General features: G+C 57.6%; 1 protein-coding gene across 1 annotated transcript; it reads left to right on the forward strand.

The window, feature by feature from the left end:
* Window positions 1-6,342: 6,342 nt before the first annotated feature.
* On the forward strand, window positions 6,343-14,565 carry UBE2S (ubiquitin conjugating enzyme E2 S). The gene is made up of 4 exons (XM_067532717.1): window positions 6,343-6,565; window positions 10,765-10,912; window positions 11,567-11,757; window positions 14,045-14,565. The coding sequence occupies exons 1-4, from the start codon at window positions 6,563-6,565 to the stop codon at window positions 14,342-14,344; spliced, it is 642 nt and encodes a 213-aa protein (XP_067388818.1). The 5' UTR covers window positions 6,343-6,562; the 3' UTR covers window positions 14,345-14,565.
* Window positions 14,566-15,240: the final 675 nt, after the last annotated feature.

Raw genomic sequence — 15,240 nt, forward strand, 5'->3', positions numbered from 1 at the left:
CCATTCTCAGGATCTTTGGGGGAGGTCAGTTGGGCCCGCCGACTACCATGGCAGCGCTGCCATCTGCCCCATTGACTTCACCGGTGCTATGGAGCAGAGGAGTCACGGCGCAGGGCGCCCCGGCCATGCCCCCTACTGCTGGGGCTGGGTGCAGTGCCCTCGCCCTGGCCCCACGCCGGGACTCCTGGGGGGGGGGGGGTGGGTTTGGACTCTGCCAAAGCAACGCGAAGGGGCTTGAGTGTCAGCCAAGGCAGGGCGTGGGGGGCCAGGGGGAGCAGCTCTGGGGATTTCTGCCCCCCCGACACGGGTGACTGTGGCACCAAGCCATCCCCTGCCCCTCCACTGCGTCGCACCCCGAAATTAACGGAGTGCCCTCTGTACAGCATCAGAGTCATGTGATCTGTGGGGGACCTCCTTTGCCCCCCCCCCACTATGGATTTTCAGGGGAATCAATGTGGGGCAGGGAACCCCCCCCCCATTCCTTCCTCAGGCCCCGTCATCCTCCTCCTCCCAGACCCCCCTCCCTGATTCTCCCCCGCCCCCGCTGAACTCGAATCAAGGGCTAATGTCTCCTTTTCCTCCTCTCCCGCCTCCTTAGGTCCCAGATGTATTTTCATGTTGGGAGGGGCAGTTTGGGGTGGGGGGGGCGGGGTTTTGTTGCTATTGTTGTTTCGAAGCATCTCAATGCAAAACTTTCCCCTGATGGGTGACCCCAGGGATGGGGGGGGAGGACCCCTGGTTCTCTGCTGCCCCCCCACAATCTTGGCTTCCCTTCCCTCTGCCCCCCAACTCGAGTCACGGCTCCCCCCCCCCCACAAATATTCCCAGGGATTTTAGATCTTCCCACTCGGCTCTGACCCAAGACTGACCCTCGAGGGGTGAGGGTGGGGTGCTCCATTTGGGAGACTGCTGTGGGCCTCCCCTGCGTGGCCCTCCTGGGGGGGGGGTCACAGAGTGGGGTGCCCCCTCTCGGTCCCATGCCTCCAAGCATAAGCCATAGTTGACCGGGGGCTGGTTGGGTCCCCAGATGAAGAGCCACCCGGCCAGGATGGGACCCTGCACCCACCCTATGGGGGGATGTGTTAGAGGCCTGGGGGGACCAATTCCCCCACCCGAAACAGTGCTGAGATGTGGCAGCTGGGGCAGCTCCCTTGTCACCCCATGGCACTGGGAATGGGGGGAGCAGCCCCGGGCTTGTACAGGCTGGAGTGAGTGCAAGGACGGCGGGAGTGGGGGGGACAGCAGGAGGTGGGGGGGGGGAATGTGGGAGACAGTGGGAGGTGTTGGGGGATGGTGGAAGGTGCGGGGGGTCAGCGGGAGGTGGGGGGGTGATGGGAAGTGTGTGGGGACTGTGGGTGACGGTGGGAGGTGTTGGGGGATGGCAGAAGGTGTGGAGTGTGGGGGGGTCGACAGGGGGAATGTGGGGGTCGGTGGGAGGGGAGCGGGGGGGGACGGCAGCCGGTGGGGGGCAAGACAGGAGGCAGGAGGGGCTGCACGCGCTGTGAATTAACAGAGCACGCCTGCGTGTGCGGGGTGTGCGGGCGAGGGAGCCGTGCTGGCCCCCGTGCGCCAGGTTGTACCCTGCTGCTGGCATCGGGTGTGCTGGCGCACGCGTGGGGGGGGGCCCGGGGAGGGCCTTCAGGGAGCGTGTACGCGCCGTGAGCTCACGTGGGCAGGCAGCGCGCGTGCGTGCCCGGGTGCCTCGGGGCTGCCTGTTGGGGGGTGCGTGCATGCGAGGTGTGTGTCGGGGGGCGCCAGGCTCTGTGTTGTGTGGCGTGTCCTCGGCCCTACGCCTGAGACCCAGCTCTCCCCACCCCTTGCAGAACCGGGGGGGGGGCCGCACTCCCCCCCACCCCATGCTGAGCTCCCACTCCCCATGGGAGTCCCTGGCATGCAACATGGGCCACCCACATCTTCCCTGGGCCCCCAGCCCAGCCAGCCCCAGGCTGAGCTCTCCTCCGCTGCTGGGCGCCGGTGGAGCCATCCCTGCGCCCCGCGGGGCAGCCGGCCGGGATCCTGTCCCACCGGGCTCTTGGACGGCCTCGCACCCCCTCAGCGTCATCGTTAGCAACTGGCCAGCGGAGCACGGCCCTGGCGGGACGCTCACCCCACCTTTCCCCAGGCGCCCTGGGCTCGTTCTGGAGAGCTTCGCGGGGCTGGCTTGAGCCAGGCCCTCCGTCCCGTGGAAACGTTCTGGAGAACTTCCAGCAGGACGCCGAGGGGCCGATTTTTCAGCCCTGGGCTGAATAGTTTTGCATTATTATTATTATTTTTTTTTTAAATAGGAAAAAGAAAATGGTGTCTTCTATTTTTAGAACCGCGACTGTTTTAACCAGTCCCGTCACCCGCGCTAAGGGTTAAGCCATAGCCACCGACTGGAAAGCCCAGCCTCAGGTTGTGAGGCGCCCTCTCCCTTCCTGACCTGCCTCCGGCCCCATTCCTTGGCCGGCTTGCAGGTCTGCTGGCACCTCCGGCAGAGTTCTGTGCGATCGGACAGGCACGTCAGCCCCCCGGCTCCCACACCGGCCTCGACTTGCAACCACGCGGCTCTCATCGCTCTAGTGTGCGGGAGCTCACCCATCCCGGCGTCCGTGCCCAGCTGGGCATATGGGCAGGGGGGCCTGGGCCCCACGCGCTGGGGAACGGGTTGTTCTCAGCACAGAAACGAGGGGCTCCACTGCTTGGTATTGATCATTCACCCTTTGCCGTTCACAGGCTGTCAGTCACTCTCGGCAGCGCGCTGCGGGCGAGCGTCGTGTCTCAAACAATAGTCGTTTGGTGTTCACGGTTCACTGTCCCTGCTCACTGCTCACTTTTCACTATTAGTCGTTTGCGTTTCACATTTCATGGTCCCTGCTCACTGCTCACTATTAGTCGTTTGGTGTTCACAGTTCACCATCCCTGCTCACTGCTCACTTTTCACTATTAGTCATTTGCGTTTCATGTTTCACTGTCACTGCTCACTTTTCACTATTAGTTGTTTGCTTTTCACATTTCACTGCCCCTGCTCACTGCTCACTTTTCACTATTAGTCGTTTGCTTTTCATGTTTCACCATCCCTGCTCACCTTTCACTATTAGTCATTTGGTGTTCATGCTTCACCGTCACTGCTCACTTTTCACTATTAGTCATTTGCTTTTCACGTTTCACCATCCCTGCTCACTGCTCACCTTTCACTATTAGTCATTTGGTGCTCACGTTTCACCATCCCTGCTCACTGCTCACCTTTCACTATTAGTCATTTGCTATTTAAACTTCACTATCTCCGTTTCCTCTTTGTTGTTCATTGCCCGCTATGCAGTTTGCACTCTCAGCTGTTGCTCACTATTCTTTACTCACTATTTGGCACTTGCGTTTCACTCTTCGATGTACGTTACTGTTCATTGTCCATCTCGCTGTTTGCTGTTCACTTTTCTCCTTTCCCTTGCCACCATTTCTCATTAATCACCCTCATTCCCTGGCCACTATTCTTTGCGTGCAATTCACTCTTCCGCACTCACTATTCACTGCTAATTCACTAGTCCTCATTCACTTGCCGCTCTTGGCTGCGTGGCTGCTACTCGCCCGTTGCCTTTGGGAACGATCCAGGAAGGTAGCGGGTGGCCAATCCCACGCAGCACGAGGTCAACCCGTCGGGAAGCTCCCCCATGGGCCGAACTGTGCATAAAATGTCCAGTGACCAATCAGTGAGGTTCATGTTGCTCAAAACCAGGGGAAATTCAAGCTAAATCCAGGGGATCGGAAGGGGCCTTTGCGGCAGATCGTTCCACCGGCTCCAGTAGTGAAAGGCCCCCGCTAACCAGCTGGGGAGGACGAGGAAACCATTTCCCCTGCCACACGTTGACTCGTTTTCGGGCAGCAGAGGCTGCGATTCCTGCTGAGCCCCCCTGCTTTGTTCCCTGCAAGACAGCACCCCCTGCTGAGCCCCCTCCCCACCCCCTGCCACACAGAGCCCCCTAGCACTGCGCTGGGGCATGGGGCCAGCATTGACTGCCAGGGAAGAGTGCTCCTTAGTGAGCGAAGGGCCCATCTAGGCTGGCACTGTGCCCTCTCTCTGTCCCTCCCCACATCAGACCCATGGGCCCATATAGGCCAGTCTCCCACACCCTGCCAGCCCCCTCTGGATCAGACCAGAGGGCCCACGTAGCCCAGTATCCGGCCCCCTCCCTGCCCCCAGATCAGACCCATGGGCCCAGCATCTGGCCCCACCGCCCCAGCTGATCCCATCTCCCACAGCAGACAGCACCAGCTGCCTCCGAGGTAGGTACAAGTCCAGCTGGGGGGCAGCCTGCCCTTTGGGGGAAGCCCCTTCCTAACCCAAGGCAGCAGGCAGGGGGAGGTGAGTTGATGGGATAGCCCTTCCGGCTCTGATCTCCCCCAGGCCTGTCAAGGGGGTTCACGTGCCTTAAGATCACCGTCCGCGACCACCTACTCCCGGCAGCACTGGGGTGGGAGCCTGTGGGGCCCGAGGGGGAATCGCAGCCCCTGGTGTGTGAACTAACACAATACACACAGAGCAGGACCCATCCCCTCCAGCAGGGGGCGACACACACACACCAGCCAGATCACGGCAATCCATGTCGATGAGAGCCACAAAAACAATGCAGTGACTGGATCGCACAGAACTCGGAAGGCGTCGGAACCAAATCAGGTTAAACAGAGTTTCAAGCAAAAAAACAAACCACAACAACCAAACTAATAATTAATCATAATAAAACTAATTAACTAATGACTCGATCAATCAGGTGACCACGCCAGTGGGTGCGACAAATCTTGACGGACTCTGGGCTCAACCCGTAGGCCAGTGACTCCATATGTATTTAAAGGAGAAATAAAGTTGTTATAAAGTTCCCTGGACTTGCTGTAATTTGGGGTTTTTTGAATAAACAGATGTTTCCTGCTACTGGTCTGGAGTTCTCCCCTCGCTCTCAGCTGTTACTCATGATGGTGTGCAGATGTGGGCCCTCTGGGGTGGGGCACGGGGGCTGGGTACATGGGGACCCCCTCACCTGATGCTGGGACGCAGCCCCACTGGGGTGAGGTGCGGGAGCTGGTTAGAGGGAGATCCCTTGCCCTGGCCTGTGGGGTGGGGCACAGGACTGGTTAATGTGGGAAGGGTGGTTATACGGGGACCCCTTGCTCAGCACAGGGGAGCAGCGATTCTGTGTCCACCTGGCCCGGCAGGATGGAGCCGCCCATCAGGGGACGAGGCCAGGCCCCTTGGTTGTCACCCTAATGCCCAGGAAGCAACCTGAGGGTGTTATAAGGGGCACCACAAAAACCAGGCCTCAGACTTTATTTTTATGGTGAAAGAATGGGGCACAGGCGACCCCCCAGCACCGGCCGGGGGCATCGGGGCCAGCCCCCTGCTGGTCTCCCTGCCACCCAGCACCCCTCAGCACCGCATTGGGGCCTGCCCCACACCCCCTACCCCACAGCTGTGCTTGGGATGTCTCTGCTGACCTGAGCCTTGCCGGGTTTAGCAGGGAATCTCCCTCCCTTCCTGGCACTATAGGGCTCATGACACATACGGCGCCCTGTGGCCCAGCCCGCAGGCTGGCTAAAGTAGGGTGGGGTGATTCCTTTGGGTGACCATAATTCTCTTCCCGCCTGCCCCAATTTCACGAGCTGATTGGCTGAGCCCATATTTGCATATTTTAATATTTATAAGGTGGTAATAAGTGTGGGCGGAGGGTAGTCACTGCCTCCACTCTGATTGGCTACTTGGGCTGCCATTTTCAACATAATAACGGGAAGTCCCGCCCCCTCAGCTATCTCTCTTTTTTAATGGCCCCGCCCCTGTGTGGGAAGTGGATCGCCATGGGTGTCCCACCCTCCCCCTTCCTCGAGCGCTCCTTCGCCCACATTGGCTCCGGCGGCCGTCAATCCGGCATTTCAAATCGCTGCCCCGCCCCTCTCCGCGACCGTTAGGGGTAAACAACCCTCGCTCCTTCTTCTCCCCTCCCTCCTGCCTCTCAACCGCCGCCTTCTCGCGTTCATATTCAAATCCAGCCAATCGGGCAGCTGGCCCCGCCCCTCACCCTTTTCCCCATTGGCTCCCGCCCGTCGCGGACATTTGTTGTCAACGTTCTCCCGGGGAAGGCAGGAGGGAGGGGGCGCAATCCCCCTCCCCGTTCCACCGGGCCTGATTGGGCGGCCGGGATTCGAAAGGGGCGTGGTCGGCCTAGGCCAAAGGCTATAAAGTCCCTTGCTGGGTACTAGCCCAGCTCCAGTGAGGGTGGGAGCGATTGGAAAGGAGCCAGGAGGAGGGGGGAATCCCTGCAAGGGGGGGGGCAGGAGGAGGAGGAGGAGGAGGAAAGGGGGGAGCAGCCCAGATTGGGGGGGCTGGCTAGAGGGAAAGGGGGAAGCCTGGTGGGCCCAGGTGGGGAGGGGGAGGTGTGGGAGGAGATCCTGCCTCTCCCCACCCTGCAGAGCAAAGGGCTGGTCTCTGTAGGGTTGGACCACCCCATTAGGGCTAGGGGGGGTGACCCCCAATTTTACGGGGTGCCCTGCCTGCATAGGGGACCCCTGCTCTCTGCCAACCTCGGCCAGACCCACCACCATGGTGAGTGGCTCTTGCTCCTTTCATCTCTGCCTTCCCCAGGCACCCACCAGGTTATGGGGTAGCAATTTTTCGGAGGGGTTGATCCCTATTTTGTAAGGCGCAGCTGCCTGTGCCCCCTTAAAGGGGTAAAGCTGATAGCGAGGCCTTATGGGGCATGCAGCTTTATTATCGATAATAACAGCAGCAGCTCTGGTTGTGTTTTTAGTAGGGCCTAGCTGCAATCTGGGCTTGGGGTGCATGAGGTGTGGAAATTTGGGGTTGGCGCCCATTAGCCTTTTAAGGTTGAAATATAGGGGCCTAACACTGGGGCCGACTGTGTGCATGGAGTCACTAGCCAAATGCAACAGTTGTGTTTAGCAATAACGCCGGCAACAATTTGTTTAAGGTCTAATAAGGGTAAATTTGGTGCTTCAGGAAGAATAGAACAAACAGGCCTTTAATGGGGCAAAAACCGCCAAGATTGGGGCATCTGGTCCTTTAAAAGCTGTAGCCGGTGCTTATTTAAAAGGAGAGACTTTAATAGGCTCTAAACTTGGGGTGAAAGTTGACTTGGGTTTTTTTTGTGCCTCATTTATTAAATAACTGCTTTTTTTCAAATGGGTTTGACTATTAGAACAGAGGGATATGAAAGGTGGCTGCATGTTTTTTTTATGGGTTATCAGTAAAGGCTGCCTTTAAAAAAGGATATAGGTTTTGTTGGGTCTGACGTTTGCTAGAGGTGGGTCTAATTTTGCTGCCTCCTTTAATATCGATAATACAAAAGCTGCTCCTAAGATGTATAAGGTTTTTTAAATCTGCGGGTAACCTGACAACCACATGTCCTTTCAAAAATGTGTCTCTGTTGGGTGCCGCTATGGGGACAAGAAATGGTGTTCTAATTTGCTTAGATCTGTCTTGCATGCTGTCTGTATGGAGGATCTGAAAGCATGGCAGGTATGTATGTGTGTGTGTGTCTTGACTGTGGGGTGCTGGCTCATCTCTGGAGAGGACTGGACAGCGAGGGGTATGGTTTTCTTACACAGGCCTTGCATGATCCCAGTGACTTGCCCTGATAAATTGTGTGTAATTTTGAGCATAAAATTATAATTATTGTCATGATGCGTGGTTGCGGGGGGAGCTGAGTAACAAAGTTACCAACTCAGCTGGTTGATTTGAGGCATCTATAAACTGGACTTGTTAGTCTTGTGTCTGGGCTAGTGGATTTTGTTGCTGATCTTGCATGGTTTAAGAACACCTGGTAGAAAAGTTTAGGTGACTGGTGTGTGCCATGGGGTCCCACTGTCAGTCCAGTGCAGATAGGAAGGGTCTTACACCTACCTGAGCACCAAGGTGGTTCTTATTTCCTGCTTTTTAGATAACCTGCTATTAATGTTTAGCTGTTCCCCAGGCCATGTTTCACCTCCGGATTTTGTTGCCAGCAAATGCCAGGATTTTTCAAAAGCACTTAGTGATTTGATGGGGGGAGCTGATTTTTTTTTCCTCCCCCCAGGACACTTCCTGAAAACCAACAGAGGTGGTTCAAATTAGGCACTTCCAGATTGCTAGCTGCTGTTGAAAAACCGTGACCTAACTTAACAGGGGTAGGCCTCTGAGGTGGAAACTGGCCCATGGAGAGTTGTTGTGACTAAAACTGTGTAGATGTGGCTACAACTTAATTCCTTCCCCGGGTATAGCCGTGTGGAGCAAATGCGGCATGCTTTCTAAAACATCTTGATGTGCAGCACTGCAGGCCCTCTGTGTAGAGAAGACTGCGCTGTGTGATGGCTCAGCGCAGCCTGATATTCACAGGCTAGCTTAGGGGAAGGTTGGCTGGCATATTTGTTATGTAGCTCACCTCCGGATCATTTAGGTCACCTGCCACAAAACGCGGAGCAAAGGTCTTTAAAGGCTCCCCGATGTTTTCACCAGGGCCTAGCGCCCACGGTGTGTCTGTGGTTTGGACATTTTAACCGCGGATAGAAGCTGGTGGTTCTTGTAGCAGAAATACGTTGCGCCGATCATGGTCTTGGGGGATCTACCTAAGAGCTGCAAGGGGACCAGGAACCTCTCTTTACCGGCCTGGCCTGCCTTGGCCACACACTCCTCCTTTATCCAGGGCCTCCTGGCTTTGTTGCTCCTTTGTATTTACCTTTTAGAGGCTGGATCAAGGAGGCAGCTTCTACCCCTTTGCAAAGCGCAAGTCACTTTGTAATTTGCTGCCTCCTGTCCGGCTACACTCTTGCTGGCATGACCTGGCTGATGGCTTCTTAGTTCCTCTCTTTGGATACAAATCTGATGCCCCAGGCTGATTGTAAGGGGGCAAGGTGTAAAACTGACTTGATTTGAGATTGGGGGCAGGGGAGGTACATGGGGGGTCCCCTTAAGCTGCTATGGGGAGCTGAGCCTGTAGTATCTCTCTGACCCTAATGTGCCAATCCAGGAGTGCCTGCAAGTCATCCCTGTCTGATGGCTGCTGGGTTGTCCTCTCTGGCATGAAATGAGTTAGTGGGTCTCAATCTGTGTCGGACCTAGGGTTGCCACCTCCAAGGTACAAAAAACAGGACATCTGGGATGATCCGGAACCCATAAAACTGGATGGCTAGCTGAGCGCCCTTAAAGATTTCCCAGGGACAGGTGGCATCCCTACTCCAGCCTGGCACTTACACATCCTGTTCCCAGCAGAGGGGCCAAGGAGGGACATGGTAGGGATTTGCTGGATCTGAGGCAGGGTCAGGCCCCTGGACTAGGCGCCCTGGGTGTGTGTGGTCAGCAGAGCCTGCAGCAGCCTGTCTCTCTTCCATGAAGAGGCGTCTGATCTCCTGGGAAAGCGGTTTGGTGGGGCTAAATCTGCCCCTGATCTGGGATTGGATGTGGGGCTGGTTGTAGCTTCCCCTGAAGCTCGTCCCCTAAGGCCAGCTGAGACTGAAATCCAGCTGCCTTGAGTGCTCCTGGCATCTTCAGAGTCCAGGCGTGGCTTTCGAAAACTGAGGAATGCACGTAGCAGGGGCTTCCCCACAAAAATAATATTTAGGGTCCTGTGTCCCTGGCACAATGGGGGGCTTTGTCCTGGTTAGCACCGTTAACTAGAATGGGGGGGAGGGTGTCCATCTCTCTACCTGACCAATCTCTTTGAAGTTCTGCCCCCCACCACCGCCCTTCCCCACTTCGCTCCTACAGGTCTAACGGGGAGGAGAGGTCTTGGTTGCATTATGATCCCCTTGGCTTTAGGATCCCCAGGCCCTGTAAATGGGTCCTGTCCCCACTATCAATTTCACCTTTAGCACCTGTGAAACTGACCAGAGTCTTGCTAATTACAGGGGGCTGAACAGGGAATCCCTGAGCCTGCAGACTCAGGAAGATGCTGCTGCTTGATGATGGATGTGTGGGGTGTGAATGGTTCACAAGCTGAACTTCACTCCCTCGAGAGCCTTTCTGCGGGGTGGGGGGAACAGTTGTGTGGGAATTTTGCTCAGCTGCTTCTGGGGATGAGTACAGGGTTTCAGGTTCCAACTGATCCTCTGGACCAGCCCCTTGATTAGCTACAGTAAAACCAATTTTTGTCCCCTAGCTGTGGCCACTGGTTTGCGGGCAGATCCCAAGACAGGACTAGGGCAGGGGGAAGAGATCAGTGGGTGGCCAAAGCTGATGGGTAGCCTTTCCTTGTAATCTCTGGGCTTCATCTTCAACAGAGCCACACAATTCCTCTTCCCCAATCCCGCGACTTTCTCTTGGTGTGATTGGGGGGATGAGTTAATGGGTGACCTAGAGGGGCCCTAATAAAGCCAGGAGTCCAGCCAAGCTGATTTCAGAGGCTCAAGTCCAAGCTGCGTTTCTTACCACTTAGGGATGCAAGATCTTGGGTCTCAAAACCATCCTGTATCGGGCCGAGAGAACGCTGTGAGAGGAGACCATGGGCCTGGCATGGGTCAGGGTGGGGGGCTCAATAGGGGGCGCTCTCTTCTCGCAGTCAGTGCTGACCCTGATTTCCCAGCGCGGTGCTGGCGGGGTTGTGCTGCAGAAAGCAAGGTGGGGGCATCTCCTCTCGCAGCCGGTGCTGACCCCAGGGCTCCAGTGTACCTGTCCCTGGCACAGTTCTGCTACCCCAGGAGAGCTGTGTGGGGCACCGATGGTCTCCAGACGCCCAGGATGAGCCATGGCCCCGAATGCTTCTGCTTAGCACCCCTGTTCTCTGACTCACCCACACCTATCTTCCCCTGCAGAACTCCAACGTGGAAAACCTGCCACCCCACGTCATCCGATTGGTCTACAAGGAGGTCTCCACCCTGACGTCGGACCCTCCGGAGGGCATCAAGGTCTTCCCCAATGAGGAGGACATCACAGACGTCCAGGTCACCATCGAAGGACCAGGTGAGATGGGGGGGCGTGGCTAGCAGCTACATGGAGGTGTGGCTTTCCTCCCCCCTCAGCTGGGTTTGAGCCCTGAATACAGACTGCAGCCTGTCCTGCCTCTGGGGTGTGATCCCTGCTCTGACCCCAGTGTGGTGCTGGGGGGCGTCAGGCCGGGGGGCGCCCTCTCCCCTCAGTCACCGCTGACTCCAGTGCAGAAAGCAGCACCTCTCAGACTTAGGAGCTGCCTTCCCCAGGTGTGGCTGGCGGACCCCAGCGTCATGCCTGGATCCCAGCTTCAGGGAACTGCGGGTGCAGGAAGTAATTACTCTGCAACGCCAACAGGATGCAGGATTCTAAACTTCCTGTCCTAAACTTGCTGTGTAGGCGTGCCGGGAGAGGGTTCTACCCCCGCCCCGGAGGTGGCTGGGCTGCCTCCCTGAACACACAACAGGGCCTTCCAGGTGCGTGGGGGTCATTCAGGACAGTCGCATCCCTGCCCCCTCCCCTGTGGGTCAGCTGTGAGTTGCTGCCATCTTCCCCCTGCAGCACAGTGCCCCCTAGTCCATGTGGCTGTTCTGGGCTGGGCCCTTCCAAAGGTTGAGTTGGGGGTGGGTATGTACCCAGGGAGGTGTGGGGCTGGATCCCATCTCACCTGCTCTGCTCCCTTGGCAGAGGGAACGCCGTATGCCGGGGGCGTCTTCCGGATGAAGCTCATCCTGGGGAAGGATTTCCCAGCCGCGCCGCCCAAGGGCTACTTCCTCACCAAGATCTTCCACCCCAACGTGGGCGCCAACGGCGAGATCTGCGTCAACGTCCTCAAGAGAGACTGGAAGGCAGAGCTGGGCATTAAGCATGTGCTGCTGGTAAGTTGAAGGCTCCGCATAAGACACAACTCTGGTTCGAAACAGCGGTTCCACTCTCCCTTGTGGGAGGCCGGATCCAGCGAGAAGCTAGGTTCTGTTCCTTGTGCTGCCTTTTGATCTCAGCTGTCGCGTCCCTTGGCTGTGCCTCAGTTTCCCCGCAGCTCTGGGGAGTTCTCTGCAAGCTGTTCAAGTCGGTGCCCCAGCCCAGTACCAGTTTGGGGGGGGCTCATGTGCAGCCAGGATCTCCATATGAGCCATCTGCTCCCCAGAGCAAGGCTGGCCACGGAAATCCTGACTCTCTGAACAGCTGCAGGTTGGATCCCATGTGAGGGGGCAGCTCCTGGGAGGGTGGGTCACCAGGTGTGTGGGGCAGGGGGGATGCTTAGGGCAGGTGTGTGTGATTTTTGGTGTAAGGCTGGGGTTGATCGTCAGATATTTCCACAGGATCCCTGCCAGCTGCGCCAGCTGTGTAAAATCCATGCACATTGCCCCTGGGAATTTCCCACCACCACTGCAGGTGTGGCTGGGGCACTGTGCTGTGGCTGTTCCTGCCCCCCCAGGTCCATGGGGCAGCTTGGGGATGTAGCTGTCTATTCCCTGCCCCTCAGAGCCCCCCCCCCCCAAGGATGGCATGTGACTGGCCATTCCCGAGGTTGCTGTCCAGCTCACATTGGAGCTGGGTGGATGAAGGGGGCCCTGGGGTGGGTGAAGGGGGCCCATGCTGGCGCTGACCTGGGGCAGGCGCGGGGAAGGTCAGTCGGTGGCGCACTGCAGCCCAGGGCGCTGGGACAGGGTTGGTACGTGGGACGCTAAGGCGGGAATGCGGGATGGGCGCTGCAGAGCAGCGGCTCTCGCACCAGTGACGTGGGGAGCATGGAAAGGGCACCTGAGCTACAGTGGGAAGGAAGGAGAGTGCAAACGACCCCATAGCCCCCCAGGCGGCCTGCTGGAAGCTGCCAGTCCCCCTTTGCTATTGGGCTCTGTGACTGCCACGGTCCACCCCAGAGGCGGTCGCATCTCAGTGCCGGGGCGGGAGCAGAGGACAGGACGACAGGTGCTGCGGCAATGGCAGGTTCTCCATCCCAGCACAGCAGGCTTCCCCTGCTGGTCACGCTGCCTGTGGCCTCCAGCGACTTGAGGCCGCTGCCCTGCAGGTGCTAGGCATTTGCTGCCCCGGCTTCCTGAAGGATGGGCCTGAGTCTATCTGCCTTGGGGCTCGGGGGAATGGGAGACCCTGGCGTGGTGGGAGGAGTGGAATGGGGGGCACAGTTCCTGGCATGAGGGAGGGGATGGGGGGGGCGGGGCGGGCAAGGAGGCCAGAGCAGGACCCTACAGATGAAGTAAAGGAGGAGACCTTCTCACTGACCTAAGCAAAGCCGCCTTTATTATCCACTCGGGGGGGCGGGAGCGTGTGTGCGTACAGCACCTAGCACTGTGGCTCCAATCCTGCGCTAGGGGCTCCGAGGCGCCGAGCAGACTAGAGACCCAACTGCACTGGGCTGCCTGCAGGCTTCAGCCCATCGCCGGGCCGGCTGGGCACCTTCCTGCACATTCGGCAGCGGAGTCTCTCTGGCCTGTCATGGCGTTGCGGGCGCATCTCCAGTTTTCACTGTCAGTTCCATTTGGGCGGGGGGGGGCCGAAGAGGGAAGGCCTGGCAGCCTTTCCTAAAGCTGCCCTGAGTGGGTTTGCCTTGGCTCCCTCAAAAGCTGGGGTCACAGCCGGCTCCCCTGGCTGGCATGCTCCGTCCCCAGCTCCCCCACAGAAACCAGGTGTGTAGCTGGTGGCTGGATCCCTTAACTGCAAGCGAAACTGACTAGAAGGGCAGCAGAAAAGTGCTGAGGGTGGGGATTGCGGTGGATGCCGGCTGATTTCGCCTGCCTCGGTTCTGAGGGCGCCTCAGTGGGGCTTGGTTTTCAGGGCACCCTGGATCTGTTGGTGCCTCAAAAGACTAGATCAGCTGGCAGGGGGAGAGCAGCAAAGCGCCGGAAGTTTGCTACGTGTCTGGCCATGGTGTGTAGGGGCCCCCCCCGCTGTGGTGGGTGCAGCTAGGGGGTAACTGCCATGTACCTGCTGAGACAAACTGTGTGGGGGGGGGGACTCCCCCAGGTGTCCTGACCCCCCCAGATGTAGCTGTCTGCAGAAAGGATGGGACTGGAGGGAGCCCGCTGGCACCTTGGCTAGTCACCCCAAATCAAAACCAGACAGACACCTTTTCCCTTGGGAATGGACTTGTGGGGACCCCCCCTCAGCTCGGGTTAACCCAGCCCTTTTCTCTGCTCCCCACAGACAATCAAGTGCTTGCTGATCCACCCCAACCCCGAGTCAGCCCTCAATGAGGAAGCGGGGCGCCTCCTGCTGGAGAACTATGAGGAGTACGCCGCTCGGGCCCGCCTGCTGACGGAGATCCACGCCCAGCCCTCCAGCCTGAGGGGAGCCAGCAAGGACCCTGCCGACCCCTGCTCCTCCGCCGCCGCCCTGGCTGCCGGGGGCGAAGGCCCCATGGCCAAGAAGCATGCTGGCGACAGGGACAAGAAACAGCTGGCAAAGAAGAAGACGGACAAAAAGCGGGCGCTGCGGCGGCTCTAGGGGTGGGGGGGGGACGTGGGGCCTGGCTCGAATCATGGACTAGTTGGTGTTGGGAGGGAGGGAAGTGGGGGTGGATGGGGAGGGGGGAACCAGGCAGGCTTAGAATAAAACTGTCCCTTTTCCCAGCATTTTGTTAAGACGCTTTGGTATTTTATCCTTTTTTTTTTCAATCTAAGTTATTTAAGTTATAAAAAAAACTCTATTAAAGGACTTTTTTCTAATGAAGGGTTAATTTATTCCCCCTGTCACTGCTGCACCCCGGATCCTTGCCACCTGTGCCCCCACTTCAGAAGCGGGGGCGATTGTAATCCAGATTTTAATCCAGATCTTAATCCAGGCTGGGCCATGTGTGCTCAAGAAGAGGTGGGAATCCAGCCACCAGGGGGCAGAGCTGCCCCACATGTAGGAAGTGGTCTGAATCCTGTTGATACAAGGCAGGATCCTGGCTTCCAGACCCCCTGCTCTAACCACTAGACCGCATTTCCTTTGCAGAGCTGTGGGCAGAGACCCCCTTTCAACCTCCCAGGCTGGGTGACCTTCAGGCCCCTGCCTGTACCTGTTGCATGCAGAAATTATTGCTGGAAGTAGGTGCCGTTGGGGCAAAATCCTGCTCTGTGTATATCACAAGGTGGGGCTGGGGTCCTGCCTCTCCCAACAGCTGGGACATGGACCAGCGGCATTCAGGCACCCAGCATCAAATTCCTTCAGCCAGTTCATGCTCGGGAGGGGCTGGGGTCAGGCTTGTCTACACAGGATACTGGGGCAAATTAATCCAAATTAAATAAAGGTGAGTATTTAAAGTGAATTCATTAAGCCGATGTGTGAATGTGCCTATGCACAGTGGAAATGATCTTAAATGGGGTTTAGTTTAATTCACTTTGGCAAGGAATTAAGAC

Source organism: Emydura macquarii, unplaced genomic scaffold, assembly GCF_026122565.2.
Source record: "Emydura macquarii macquarii isolate MOO-44397 ecotype Brisbane River unplaced genomic scaffold, CSIRO-AGI_Emac_v2 contig_3296, whole genome shotgun sequence".
Lineage (NCBI taxonomy): Eukaryota > Metazoa > Chordata > Testudines > Chelidae > Emydura > Emydura macquarii.